A 14,111-nucleotide genomic window follows, 5' to 3' on the forward strand; every position below is an offset into this window, starting at 1 on the left:
AATCGCAGGCCCTTCTACTGATCACCTTGGCAGTCCTTATTCTTACTATTTGTACATTGAGGTGTCTGGTCGTCAAGGAGGCGAAAAAGCCAGGATACTCACCACTCCACGATTCCAAGGCAAGTACGGTGAAACCCCTCTCCATGGACACCTGCTTAAAACGGACACCCTTATACAGCTGACTCTCTCCTAACGGACACCTCTATAGGACCGACGTCTCAGCAAATCGGACACCTTGAGTTACTACAGATACAGTAGTAAATTTGATTTTGATCAGCTCGTCTTTGGGTGTTTGACCCTTGAAACAATACTTGAATATAATTTTATTCTGGGACTTTCATGAATGATCGTGAGTTTTCTTAATTAGGGTAACCTTTTTACAGGGAGTAGTAAGATTCTAAATAGATCTGTGGAAAGCTGAACGTAACATGTTCCCACGATACGCTGGAATAGAGAATGACTCATTAGCCACGACACGTGGCGCTTTATTTTGTCACATTGGACCTTGCAGCTCATATGGCGCTCACGTTTTGCCCTTCTTGTTTTTTCCCCTCTGTTTTACAGGGGACAACAACGGTCTCTGTAAAGTGCGGTTCTATTACCACATGTACGGACCCGGAATTGGAACTCTCCGAGTGTTAGCCGCTGACCGGTACTCCTCTCGTACCTTGTGGAGCAAGTCGTTTTCACAAAACGTCAATTGGATAAGAGCGGAAGTACAACTAGCCAACATGTCCTCTTCTTTTATTGTAAGTTTGTACTTGTTTAACAAAAGCTGTGGAATCGCAAGGGCGATAACTTCAGCCTGGTTGTCATCTTCTTTTGATTGCCACGGGCACTGAAAAAAATACAATACAATGTAATACAACAACTTTTATATAACATGATGAGGATTAAAGCTGGGTAGCTTGCGGGGTGTTGTATAATATAGAGTAACTATTTCTTTAAAAGGAATATATGGCTAGACTTGAAAAAATAAATAGATAAATAAAAACTACACAAATATGTCGACCAAACTTGGTACATTGTTTCAACGATAAAAAAGAACAAAACGCTGCAAATTCCTGCTTTTACTGGGCGCGGTTACATTTCCCTCGACAGTCAAAGTGGTCTTTTCTTTTCTTCTAGGAACCGGGCCTAAAGGTTTTTTGTTCTTTTAGAAATAAGAATCGTGAATCTGCTAATAATTTAAATTGTTTCATTTTGAATGGAAATGTATGAAGTGTTTTACTACCAAGAACAGTTTCATTTGGTTTTTTCTTTCATATTTGAATTTGGTAATCCCAGTGAGGTTTAAATAAAAAAAAGCCTCAATTTGCACAAGAAAGCAAAACCCTGAAGAATTCTGCTAGTAGTAGTAACATGACGCCATCTTACAAATGGTCTATTTGTGTGAAGACAGAGGATCAAACGTCTTTGACGTGGATTGTTTATCGTCAGCCACAAGGAATAGAGATTGTGCTTTTGTCGTGTTAAGGCGTTTTTTATTTCATCAGGTGATGTTTGAAGGCGAGCATGGCGGAAGGCATCCATATGGTGACATTGCAATCGATGATGTGTCCTTTTCTCCTGAGTGCAGACCCTCGCGTCATGGTAGGTTGATGAGCCATCCGTCTTTTATGTCCTAGTCTCCGTACATCCTTCCCTGGATACCTGTTCTAATTGGCATGTTTAAAAAATTAAAAGGCCTGTCAAGATTGCTTTAAAAACTTGAGTATCTGTTTAAAGTTACCGGAAAACGTTCTTGTAAAAACTTGAGCAAGTATCCCTTCTCTTTCGTTTGCATTCATCATGACCATTATCAAGATGGGGAGTTTATTGGAACACACCACAATACTCGGCAGGCAATCGGAACAATACCGGTATGTCAGGTCAAATGTCGACTTAAACGCTTAAAACTCACCTCAGGGTAACCATGGCAATGATAGCTTCCGCCCCTTTTCCCTTGGCCTCCTCCCTTGATAGCGAAATATCAAGCCGCATTGTTGCGTAACTTCCCCCTATTCCTCCCTCTTCCCGCTCTTTTATAACTTCCACCTTCCGCCCTTTCCTCGCCCAAAAAATTTGGCCACGTATTAAGAAAGGCTTGTTAATTGAGAAAAACTCGTGGATACTTTTTTTTAGTATATGGTTGCTTGGGTGTACGATTTTAAACCCCTGCCCATTTGCTCTTTTAAACGACTTCCGACTGTTAAATATCCTATTTTCGATTTTAGAAAACGTCTCTTGCAAGGCGGGAACTTTCCATTGTGGTAGTGGAGAATGTATTCCGTTATCTCTTCAGTGTGACTTTAACGACGACTGTTTTGACGGAACTGACGAGCTTGACTGCGGTAAGAAGTTATGTTACATCATTTGTGTGTTATTTCAACGTTCTCTACAATTGTACGCGCGCGGGACTCAAAGGTGAAACAATGGCCGTTTTTATGCTAGAGACGTAAAAGTCGTCTAGACGCTTTATTGTCTGAGACATTAAAGTCGTCTGCAGTAAAAACATGACGCATAAAAATAAACGAAAAATTGAAAAAAAAAAAAAAAGCCAAAACACTGCCTCTGCTTAGTCGTTTGTGGAAGAATTGGACATAAATACGTGACTCGTGTTTACGGCGTCCCGTTTTTATACTACACGCACTAAGCGTCTGGGACGTTGAAGTCGTCAGTTAAGTGGGTCTGAACGACGCCCTTAAAAGAGGTCGTTAATGTCGTCTGACGTTAAATGTGTCTGTCTTGATAACCGTTTTTACGCTAGCGTCTGTAGCACAAAAAACGGCCAATAAAGAGGAATTTCTCCTTCCCAACATCTCTTTCCAATCCTTGCGTAACGAGACTGGTTGTATTCCGATAATTCTTGGTGCTCGACATAGAAACGTGAGACTTTTTATTTTTGTCCTTGGCTTCAAAACCAAATTATTATCGTTACTGTTATTTTGATTTGAACAGGGCTCGATACTCCCGGGCGTTGTGATTTTGAGGCGGATCTGTGCCACTGGCAAAATATGACTGATGATCAATTTGACTGGCAAAGACACTCTGGAAATACTCCTTCCGTAGCGACTGGACCTATGTATGATCACACCATTGGTTTTGGCGGCTCAGGTACGTTTCGTTTCATACTACGCTTTCTGACGAATACATGTAATCGAGTCAACACTAATTCGGACATTTTTGATTACCGGGCATCGTGTGGACATGGCCTTAAACTACCGTGAAGAACGGTTTAAAAAAGATATGGTTTCGGACAGCGGACTTAGTGGTTTCAGGTGGACGGACGGCCGATTCGTTTACAAATAGATCTGATGTGGTTTGATGAACATCCGAGTGCGTGTGGATAGGCTGTGAGTGTTAGGCCCCTTCCACACCATTTTTGAAACCGTACATTTGTTTACCCAGATTTCGTTTGAAAAAGAGCCTCAAACCACTCTGGAGATCGGTTTGAAATATGCGGTTTTGGTGGGCGGATTCACTGGATTCATTTGGACGGAGGCCGGTTCGTTTAGAAATATATGCGGTTTCAAAAATATCCGATTTCGTGTGGTGAATGGGACCTGAGTGTTCAAACACATACAGCGGATTTGAGAAAACGGCAATGAATTTTTCTGTTCACTTAAAAATATGTGCGGTTTCAAGAAAGGTCATCACTAGACTTCTTCGTAGCTCAATGTTTAGAGCATCCGACTAGTGTCTGGAAGGTCGTGGGTTCAATTCCCATCTAGAACTCCCAATATTTTTTGAGTTCTTCTCTCCACACATATTCTATTTATTAAGAAAGAAAAAAGGCGTTTATTTGGTCTTAAAGTAACTTTGAACAGGATTACTATTACTACTATTACTTCTACTACTTCATTTCATTACAGGACATTATTTGTACATCGAAGCGTCTTCTCCGAGAAAATTTGGCGATACAGCGCGGCTTATCAGTCCTCAATTTATGTGGAAGAATGTAGTTAATTGTGCTGTAAGTATCCTCCGCTCGAAATTTTGATACGGTGATTTATTTGTTTTGTTCGATTGACTCTTTTTAAATAGCTTAATTTTTTTTACATCAATTGAAGTCCATAAATACTCTCTTTTTTCTATAACAATCTATTTTATGAGAATATCGAGGCTGAAATTTGCGAAATTTTAAGAATATTTTGAGAATAAACCCCAGGCTGAGATTTTGAATAGGATATAATTTTGTGTGTTCAAAAACTGTAAATACATTACAATTATATGTTTTCAACTTATTCCATTCTCTAAACGGCAAAACTTGCCACCAAAACGAACAACTGCACTAACTATAATTGATACCCCAAGATATTCTAAAACGGAAATGTCATAAGCTATGATCTAAGAATAATACAAGAATATTTTCAGCCTAAAATCGGTAGAAAAATTGGAATATTCAGCCTGGGCCGGAAACAGCATTCTTATATATATATATAAAAAAGTGTGTAATTCACCAGTTTTGTTATTAAACATTTTATTTAGGCATCAAAAACTGTTTCCTTGCAATGTAAGGCAAGGATGGACATAGATTGATGAAGCCATCGTTTTTATGCTACACCTAGAAAAATCACCACAAAATTTATTATGGTTTATAGTGTTCCCAGATCAAATTTGTTCGAAATCTTCTTCGTAACTCTAACTGGTAAAAATAGCCATATCCTCGTGACGTAGCCCCTTTTAAGAATCTTTGCTGGAAAGTCAGCGTACAAGGCACATCATCAACGCTATATTAGATGAAACAGCTGTGTGTAAACTTTGCGGTGCTGTGTCGGGTGATACAAAACTTCAGGGTTCATTTAAACCCTCTCATTCGTAGACAAAGTTATGGCAAAATTATTTATCACTTTTAACTTTAAAATCTGTAGGCAAAATCCTGTGATTTTACCATTCCAATGAAACTTCTTTGACACCATTTTTACATAATACTATCTGTTTCTAAGAATTATGGAAAAAGAAGTTTGATTTTGTTTGTGCATCTTTTACTTTACGAGTTCAAGGGTTAAACTGGAAATTTCCTTTCTTTTTAGCTTCGGTTTTATTATCATATGAAAGGGTTCTTGGGTTACAACACAATAGGAAGACTGCGTGTGCGTCTAAAGAACTCGATCACGGGTGTCGAGTCTGCTCCTTTGTGGGAACGATCTGGTCACCAAGGAGACCAATGGATCCGAGCTGATGTTGCCATAAATACGTCCTGGCATGTGACCCAGGTAGGGTCGTGTTTTTTTCGATAAGTTCAATTTATTTTACCCCCAGCTGAGTTGGACTTCGGACCTCAACTGTTCTTCATTATTTCCTAAGAGGTTAAGCAGATTTATAGCATCATCCCGACCCAAATTTCTCCTCCATCTCGTTATCCTCATCGTTATTTTCGACGTCCCGTGGATCTCGCCCCTATTTTGCCTGGAAATCCCGATCCGGGCTTAAAATAAGGCAAATCCCTTATCCCGTAAAACCTGTTGTGGACCTTCAACGTGACGACAGTGACCAAGTGCAGGTCTAAAAGCCGACTTGACCAAACCGGGAGTGAAAAACTGATCACCAGAAGTAGCGTTCAGTCCTTCCCGCTCGCTTAGTATTTTAAATCTGCCTATTTTCAACGCCTGGATGTAAAAAGAGTGAGAGAATTGTTGGGGTAATTCCTGTAATGTCCTTATTAATTTATGTTCTTCAAACCTGGACGCTTGCCTTCCTACCCATTGTTTGTAGTTTTAAGTTCCAATTTGATCAATCCTTCTTCCACCAGGTTATTTTTGAAGCCGTGAGAGGACTGACATACTACGGAGACATTTCAATCGATGACATTTCTTTCTCGCCAGAGTGCTACATCTCAGAAGGTGAGAGAAACTGTTTTGCTCTCATTCTCACTCTGGCGTAAGTGATTTAGTAGGATTTGAGGATTTGTTACTTTCGTGAGCTTTCATGTATTTCCTGACATGCCCTAAAACTAAAATACTCTCTCTGTCTCAACCGGCCTATGGTGTTTACATATCTCAACTGGTGAGGTATGGCAAGGTTTGCACGTCAAAGGTGGACTTTGTTGATGGACTTTGCCGACTTTCTTCGTGTCTAAATCAACAAGGCTTTAAATCCACTCTACTTCTCAAATCCTTAAACAAGTTCTTCAAGCGCTATGGGGTTATCATCGATACGTATCAAATTGAAACTACACTGCGGGAGACGAGACTGGCACTCAACGGCTGAATGGTGTTGCCATATCCTTTGTTAATTTAATCGTTTTATGTTCCTTTCAGTCAGTGTAGGTTATGTGTGCGCACGCGCTATTTAAATATGCACGCGCTTTATTCACGTATTTGATTGACGTGTACATTTAGTTCGTTATTTAACCCTTTTCCCACTCATACATTTTGTCAGTGACTGTACTCACATTGTGAGTTGCTTCTCATAAAATTTTCTACAATTAGTATAGGATTTAATAGAGCCGGAACCATTTGTGGAATTGCACACATTTTACGCATGTTACTGACGAACAGTTACGACGTTTTAGATATTTCGAGCAACAACGATTTGCCATCTGTCCTCTTTGAATCATTTTGCCGCTGATTTTCTCTAGTGAAGTTTCGTCAGCTAAACATTGCGTCTTTGTTGCGGTCTTCTTGAAACTATATCTATCGGACGTTGGCTTGATCCGTTGTACTACAGTTTTTATCGAAATGAGCAAGGCCAAATGGCCCGCCCTTTATCCCCATGAAAACAAGGGCTTGGGATAGTGCATTCACTACGATTCCCATCACGCGTGACCCATGTTAATGCTTCTCAGCTCATTATATATAGAGGAAGGCACCTTTTAGTATGGAGGAAGGCATTTGTTAGTACGCAGGAAAACATTTTTGTATATTAATAAAGGGAAGGCAATGAAAAGGCACTTGCTTGGTACTGATTAGGCATAAATTCGGAGTAAAAACTACATAGTATACTACTTCCCTCCCTGCCAAGTTAAAGTAGAGTCTGATCCAGCAAAACTGATCAGTGACAATTCAAGCTCTGACACCGAGGATATTGACAAAAATTCGGGACTCTTGAAAAGCCCATATGTGATCATTTTTCTTGGTTTAATGGGATAATAAAATAAAATATTTAGGGCACGACTTCCAGTGAGCAACATTTAAAATAAACGCCTCCCAAATGATCGCCTTCTCTCGAATAATCACCCCCTTTTTGTGCAAAAAAATAATAATCGGCCCCGGCTATTATTCGAGGAAATCCGGTACTTCAAACTTTAAGTCTTACCGATTTATTCATTTTGAAGGTACAGATGGGATATTTGCTTCAAGACTAAAACTGCCCGGATTAAATGAGTTTTATCGAGACCCCTTTTGTATCTATGATGTCCTTTCCCGTTGTTGTCATCTTCAAAAATTGAATTTTTTTACTCCTTTTCTTCTCCTTTCATCGACGCTGATGTATTGCTAACTGGATGTTTTCTTACTTAGCTGTCCACATCTACAAAAACTATGATGTTCGCTTAGTAGATGGCGTAAAGGGCTCTTTTGAGGGACGCGTAGAGGTGTACCGTGTAGGATCCTGGGGCACTATTTGTGATGACGAATGGGGGCTCAGCGATGCCAACGTGGTGTGTAAGCAGCTGGGGTACGCAAGCGCGATAAACGCCCATGGAAAGTCGTATTTCGGCGAAGGAACAGGACGAATCTGGCTGGATGACTTGGCATGTATGGGAAACGAGACCAACATTGGTCAATGCTTGCATAGGGGTTGGGGAAGCCATGACTGCACGCATAAACAAGATGCTGGTGTTGTATGTGACAAAGGTAAAGTAGACGCTTTCCAACATTTCATAATTTGTTATTAGGGAGCTTAAGCAACCACGACGACAACTACGACGGCAAAGCGGGAAAACATTTTGTTTTATGAGAAAACAGCGACTCTGCACGTGCATTATGCTTTTTAGGCCATTGCATCAGTTTGTTTCTTTTTTTACTTTTTAGATGGCGGTAGTGTAACTAGAGCAATAAGGCTTCTCCGTAACAACTCAAAACTCAGTGGACAAGTCGAAATATATCACAGTGGCTCGTGGGAAGCGATCTGTTATGATAAATGGGATATCCATGACGCATCTGTGGCATGCCGACAGCTTGGTTACTCAGGCGCTACCGGAATCACACGCGAAACTCCCAGGGCCTCTCCTGTAAATGGCTTGAACAACTTGCATTGCAAGGGTAACGAAAATGCTTTGGGGGACTGTGTACCAAATTGGACACCGGAAAGATGTGACTATGGATTCGCCGGAGTTACCTGTTCTGGTATGGTTAACTTTTTATTGTTAACAAGCACAATCTTTCTTCTTCTATTTTGCGTTTTTTTTTGCCACTTATACAGGTAGGAGTTTTTTTAAAAATACTTCATGGAAGGTCTGCGCGTACAAGTTTAGGGACTTTAAGATCCAACGACGCGGACGACAACGAGAATGTCAAAAAAATAATTGGTTTAATTAGCAAAACAACAACTTCGCACGTGCATCACTCTTTTTTGTACGTTTCTTTCCCGTTTTTGTACGACTACGACGTGAAAATGCCTAATTTCGCGTTTTATGGAGGACGTAAACAAGCAACGACGAAATTGCATATCTCTTTCTGAGCTTGAATATGGTCCCTTGAAATTCAGCTTTAGGAGGGTTCGCCTATAACTGGCAAAGTAAGTGGGTAGGAATAATCGCTATTAAGGCTGAAAGAACGCAAATTCACTTTTTAAGCGACGTTCTAGTCGCCGTCGCGTCGTTGGATCTTAAAGTCCCTATTTACGCACGAGTTGTTGACGCGTCAGAAATCGTGAAATCCATTTATTTTGTACATTGTTCGTTGAGGAATTACGCTCGTCCACCAAAAAAATGATTTATGTTATAGCACAAGGAACTGCCGAAGGCAACATTCGTCTGCGTGGTGGTAGCTCTGAGAATGAAGGACGTGTTGAGGTGTTCCATCAAGGGGAATGGGGAACAGTTTGTGATGACAATTGGAAAGAAGAAAACGCTCATGTTGTTTGCTATGAACTTGGTTTCACAAGCGTAAGGAAGGCTCTTCAGAGTTTTGGGCCTGGAAGCGGCCGTGTTTGGATGGATCAAGTGAACTGTAATGGCAGCGAATCAGCTTTTGTTGAATGCCCTAACTCTGGCTGGGGTAACACTGCGTGTACCCACCAAGAAGATGTTGGTGTAATATGCTCAGGTAAGTTTTTTGTCAAATTTGGCGTTAAACTGTAGCATGAGATACCGTGTAGCTTCCGAAATAACCCAAAAGAGAAATTCGCCGACTTCTCCGAGATATTTTAGTAAAAGAAAATGACTATCATGGAGAAACACCTATCATTATACAAGATTCAACTGATTTTCCTCTCAAAATTTAAAGCTATACTTACTCCGTGTTTAGGTAATAATATTAATTAACTGTCCCTCCTAGATTAGCTGTTAAAATTTTGTTGTTGTTGTTGTTGTTTTTTAAACCAACACTGACTTTTTTGCTTGGATCAGTCTTACGCAACCGCGTTCCCAGGGTTCCCTCCTACCAGTCTCACTCAGCAGCATAGTAGAGAACCCTGGGAGCGAGGCTGGACAATAGACTGCGTTTAGTCTGTTATTTTCGTAAAGTTTTGTTATTTTTAGAGCTCCTTGTGATTGGCCTTGACAATAATGAAAGGCAGCGATCTCGTGAAAAATAATCATAATCTGACCTGTACATAAAAACTGGAAAAGTGAAGAGAAGAAAGTAATTAAAGAGAAAAATAAAACGCTTTCTTTTTGCTTTTTATGGAACGTATGCTTCTGAAATGGTTCTAACCGTATTATAAACAGCAATAAAATCGGCCATATTGTGACGAGAATTTTTGCAGGCTCAGTTTTCGTGAAAATACCTGACTTCATTTGAAAAATAGTTTAAAACACCATTAACCATGTGAAAGTAGTGTTTTTTATTCCTTAGACGTTAGAATTAAACCTCGTTTTTACTATTTTGTTATCAGATGAGGCCTACGTCGGATGTTACAAAGATACGGTCAATCACGTGATGACTCATGAACTGACTGCAGCAAGTAAGTGCTAGGAATTAACGAACGTGTACTTGATTTGGTACGCTTCACTGAACCCAGCGTGGTCGAGTGCAGATCAACATGCCGGACTTTCGGCGATCCTGGGGTCGCGTCCCAGTAGCAGAGATTTTTTCTTGGAAATCCTGAGTTTACTTCCTCGTGCCTGGGAAGAGGATGAGAGGATGGAGGGGGGGGGGGGGGGGGTGGGGGGAAGGTGCAGCTTGCCCGAATGGTCAGCACGTCGCGCTTGCTATCCACGGGCGGTCCCGGCTTCTAGCCCCTCTCTGACAACAAACTAGATTTGCTTGTTTTGTCGTCCCAAATTAAATCCACGGCCACACTTGCAAATAACCAACTGGTTTTCCCCTGCAAGTGGGGTTCCTGTTATTGGTTCTATTTGGTTTATTTTCTTCTATTCATTTGAGTGGAGTGCCTGCAGGACAGCTGGAAAGATAAGTGCACTTCCATTGTAAACGGACCGTTACCTTTACCTATATAGCCAACCGCCTGCCTCCGGCCAGTTGGTCAGTATTTTAAACCCTGTTATTATTTGTTTGTGATTATTTGAGTTTAGAGCATGTTTCTTTAAGACTTTAAAATGCTCCATTATCATTTGCTTTATTTCTAAAACTTAGCACACTGGTAAATGTGAGAGACATTTCTTCTCGTTAATATCAGTCAACTACTGAAAATCAATTCAATCGCTCTGCAATGGCTCTTTGACATCGTTAAGCAACATGTTCATTCTACAAATATTTCAAAACTACAGCGACAAGTTTTGCAGTGAATCAAACATGAAGGTATTTGAGGTGTAGTCCCTTTAACTCTGATGCCATGGAATAAGACCCATAGATATCTCCAGTGGTGTACATGAAACCACTATAGCAGCTGTTTCCGGAAGGCGAGGACAGTCGCCATTATATCTCTCTACAGAGAGAGCTCTCTTCCTGTTTCCTTCAACATGAATTGCGTGCCATTTACGGTAGTCCTTACTTCTTTTAGGTATGACTCCAGTAAAATGCATTCGTCGGTGTCAAAGCAAAGGATACCCTTACGCGGGTTTGGAATGGGCCAATGAATGCTATTGCGGGAGTCATGTGAGTAGCAGTCAACGGTTACATTTTTTAGAGTATATGGTCCATGCTCATCTTGAACACAGAAATAGAACTCCAGGATAATGGATCCAGCTGTCTCAATCAAAGAATTTACTAGACACCCTATAACACCGTCTGGCTTGTTGCTTAATTCACAAAAGTTCTATGTTGAAGAGATATTTCTCATTTCACCTAGACTGAACGATGTAAAGGTCTTAGGTACGTTGCGCATCACTGCCACTACCACGCCCACCACCACCATCATTATAAAGACTTTCTTAATGTGCTAAAAGCCTAGTTTACATGGAGTGTAAACTAATTGTGGACACCTAACTTACTAACCGCCTGAAAAAAATCAAACAAACAAATAAACAAACTTGGAAACCTAGCCCGTGCCATGTACTATTCTAAGAGTTACACTTTTGACAGTTCCTGGGAGCTTCTCAATGTCCACTTTTCTCACCTGGTTGTTAAAAGACCCAAGTGTTACAGAACTCGTAATGCGCATACTTAGTTTGGAGAATATTACAGGACCAAGATATCTAATACTGTGTTTCGCATACGTGGTAGTATTTATTCTTGGAATCATAAAATTGTCTGAATTTTTCAGTTTGTAACTTCGGTTGCTTAAATTAAAAATATCGGATTTATAACTAGGGCATAAATTATACTTGACTTTGTACACTATTGTTGCTATCTCCTGCAGCCTTCCGTTTAGCAGGGCAGGGCTATTGCATAACAGATAATATTCTTACGTTAAGCGTCTTACGATTTTTCCGTAAGGCAATATGTACCGAACGTAGCTTGAAGGAGATGACTGGATTACACATTAAACAATCGTTTGCTTCTTTTGTAGTATGACCGATACGGTAACGCAACATCCTGCACTCTTTCATGCTTTGGAGATGCTTCTAAAATTTGCGGAGGTCCTTGGGCGCTATCTGTCTACGACACAAGTGGGTAGCTTCGTTGTCTTACTTCTGCCGTTCATTTCATTATTTTCACCGTGCAAGGGCAGGGCAACACAGTAACGTCTACGGTTGTGTACTAATCGCTGCTGGTGGCGTAGCCCAAGACCTTGTTTACACTAGTCTTCCACGCAGGCTTTTTAGGGAGCTTCTATCTCGTCCCTCCCCACAAACGCCTGCTCAACTGGGGAAGGACGAAATACCAGCTCGCCTAGAAACACCTGCGTGGGAGGCTGCGTTTACACGAGTCCGGACAAATTTTTGAACTGACGAAATTTTTGCCTGTGCAACCCGTTAACACGGAATCGTTCAAATTCTGTTACAGATTTTTGTACTATTTTCACGAGTATAAACTTTTTTTGATCAAAACGTGCACAATACCGCGGGTCCCGAGTAAACGAAAGGCAGATCCGCGCAAAAATTTGTGCCGACTCGTGTAAACAGGGACTGACAAAACAGCTCACATTTCTCGACGCCACTTTTGGTTTTTCCGTTCGGGGAACGAGTACAGATATTCCATACTGATGACTTGTCACTACCAAAATCTGAAACTCTCTTCTGTTAAATATACCTCATTCCAGGTCTTTGTCATTGTTTAAGAAGAATCTCAAAACTTTTCCAAACACTTCGTTAAGAGTAATTCTTTAGTTTATTATTTTCACAGACTTTTTAGTTTATTAGTTTTTCATTGTGATTTTATCATTCTTAGTTTTTAGCATATTAGTTTTACTTAATTTTTATTTAGTCTTTGTGAAGCGCCTCGAACAACTAATAGATGTGTTATAAATGCACAATTATTATTATTATTATTATTATTATTATTATTATTATTATTATTATTATTATTATTATTATTATTATACTATTATCTGGGTTTGCATGTGATTGGTCGTACCTCGAGGAAAATTTCCTTCAACCAATCAGAAGCACAACCCAGATCTGGGTAGTGACAATTCATTAGTGTGGAATTTCTGCAGTCGTTCCACAGACGTCAGTGGTGGCGTGGCGAATTATCGGTTGTTTTCTCTGGTTCCTGGCAAAGGGGACCCTTTTAATATATATAAAGCAATTTAAATTTAAGCGGAAGTGAACTCAATTTCTTTCATGCGGTTACTGGAGAATGGCTAAGGAGTTCCGTGTCTTTGTTTGAGCTTTGGGGAAGAGAAATGAGTAGTTAAAGATTTCATCGAGCATTTTTTGGCGTAATTATTTGAAACGAGCTAGACAAGTCAAACCAAAGAGAATTTAAAGTAAGTATCAAGGTTATCCCGAGTGGAAGCCAATAGCTACATGATGATTCTGGTTGTAAGATGCATAGGATCTTTACAGTAGCACTAAATAATTATCTCGTATCGTTTATCAGTCCTTGATGATATTGCCGTATTTTCTCTTTTAGATCCAGCGATTATACCAACTGGGGTTCCAGGACACTCAGCTGTAACCCAAAGTAAATAAGGCCTCTTTTTTTATATTGTTTTAACAACCCACTGGTCTTAGAAACTCCCGGTTCCCGGTCCTCTCTCTATCATTTCAACTCGTACAACCACCAGGCCCTTAGTTTAGTGGAAGGTTTTTCTTACGCTTTGCAATGTCAACAGGAGCAAAACTGAAAACCACGAACAAATATCGTACGTACGGTGAAAGGTAAAAGGGGAACACTTAATTCTCTCCTAGCATTAAACAAAAACTATTATTATAAATATTATTATTATTTTTCTATTTATTTGTTTTTCTCTATTTTAAGGCTGCACTACACTTTCTCGTTTTTGGTTTTTCAACTTTCGAAGTACACTGACTGACAATTATTACCGCGGAGATCACCGATCTGGCTGGATATCAACACCAAATTTTCCTTCCAATTATCAGGATAACACGGACTGTGTCTGGGTGTTAAAACTCCTGCCAAATACACAAGTCAGAATTACGTTCAAGAAGTTCTTGACAGGTGGGTTTTGTTCATCGGCAACGGTAACGAGAATGTCAAAACAGCAATAGGTCTAGG

The 14,111-nt window shown here is 40.2% G+C and overlaps 1 protein-coding gene across 6 annotated transcripts in view; it reads left to right on the forward strand.

The window, feature by feature from the left end:
- The window catches only part of LOC140929060 (scavenger receptor cysteine-rich domain-containing protein DMBT1-like), a 48,843-nt gene that overhangs the window by 12,897 nt on the left and 21,835 nt on the right, over positions 1-14,111 (forward strand). For 5 of the 6 annotated variants that reach the window (XM_073378889.1, XM_073378890.1, XM_073378893.1 and 2 more), the window contains exons 12-27: positions 9-119; positions 565-749; positions 1,497-1,593; positions 2,217-2,333; positions 2,941-3,096; positions 3,855-3,955; positions 5,016-5,198; positions 5,735-5,825; positions 7,443-7,778; positions 7,956-8,270; positions 8,871-9,191; positions 9,982-10,050; positions 11,050-11,144; positions 11,998-12,097; positions 13,506-13,556; positions 13,854-14,054. In XM_073378889.1, the coding sequence (XP_073234990.1) occupies positions 9-119; positions 565-749; positions 1,497-1,593; positions 2,217-2,333; positions 2,941-3,096; positions 3,855-3,955; positions 5,016-5,198; positions 5,735-5,825; positions 7,443-7,778; positions 7,956-8,270; positions 8,871-9,191; positions 9,982-10,050; positions 11,050-11,144; positions 11,998-12,097; positions 13,506-13,556; positions 13,854-14,054 (2,529 nt within the window). The remainder of the gene's footprint in view (positions 1-8; positions 120-564; positions 750-1,496; positions 1,594-2,216; positions 2,334-2,940; positions 3,097-3,854; positions 3,956-5,015; positions 5,199-5,734; positions 5,826-7,442; positions 7,779-7,955; positions 8,271-8,870; positions 9,192-9,981; positions 10,051-11,049; positions 11,145-11,997; positions 12,098-13,505; positions 13,557-13,853; positions 14,055-14,111) is intronic. The other variant, XM_073378891.1, reaches the window with a different exon arrangement.

Source organism: Porites lutea, chromosome 2 (genome assembly GCF_958299795.1).
Source record: "Porites lutea chromosome 2, jaPorLute2.1, whole genome shotgun sequence".
NCBI classification, from domain to species: domain Eukaryota; kingdom Metazoa; phylum Cnidaria; class Anthozoa; order Scleractinia; family Poritidae; genus Porites; species Porites lutea.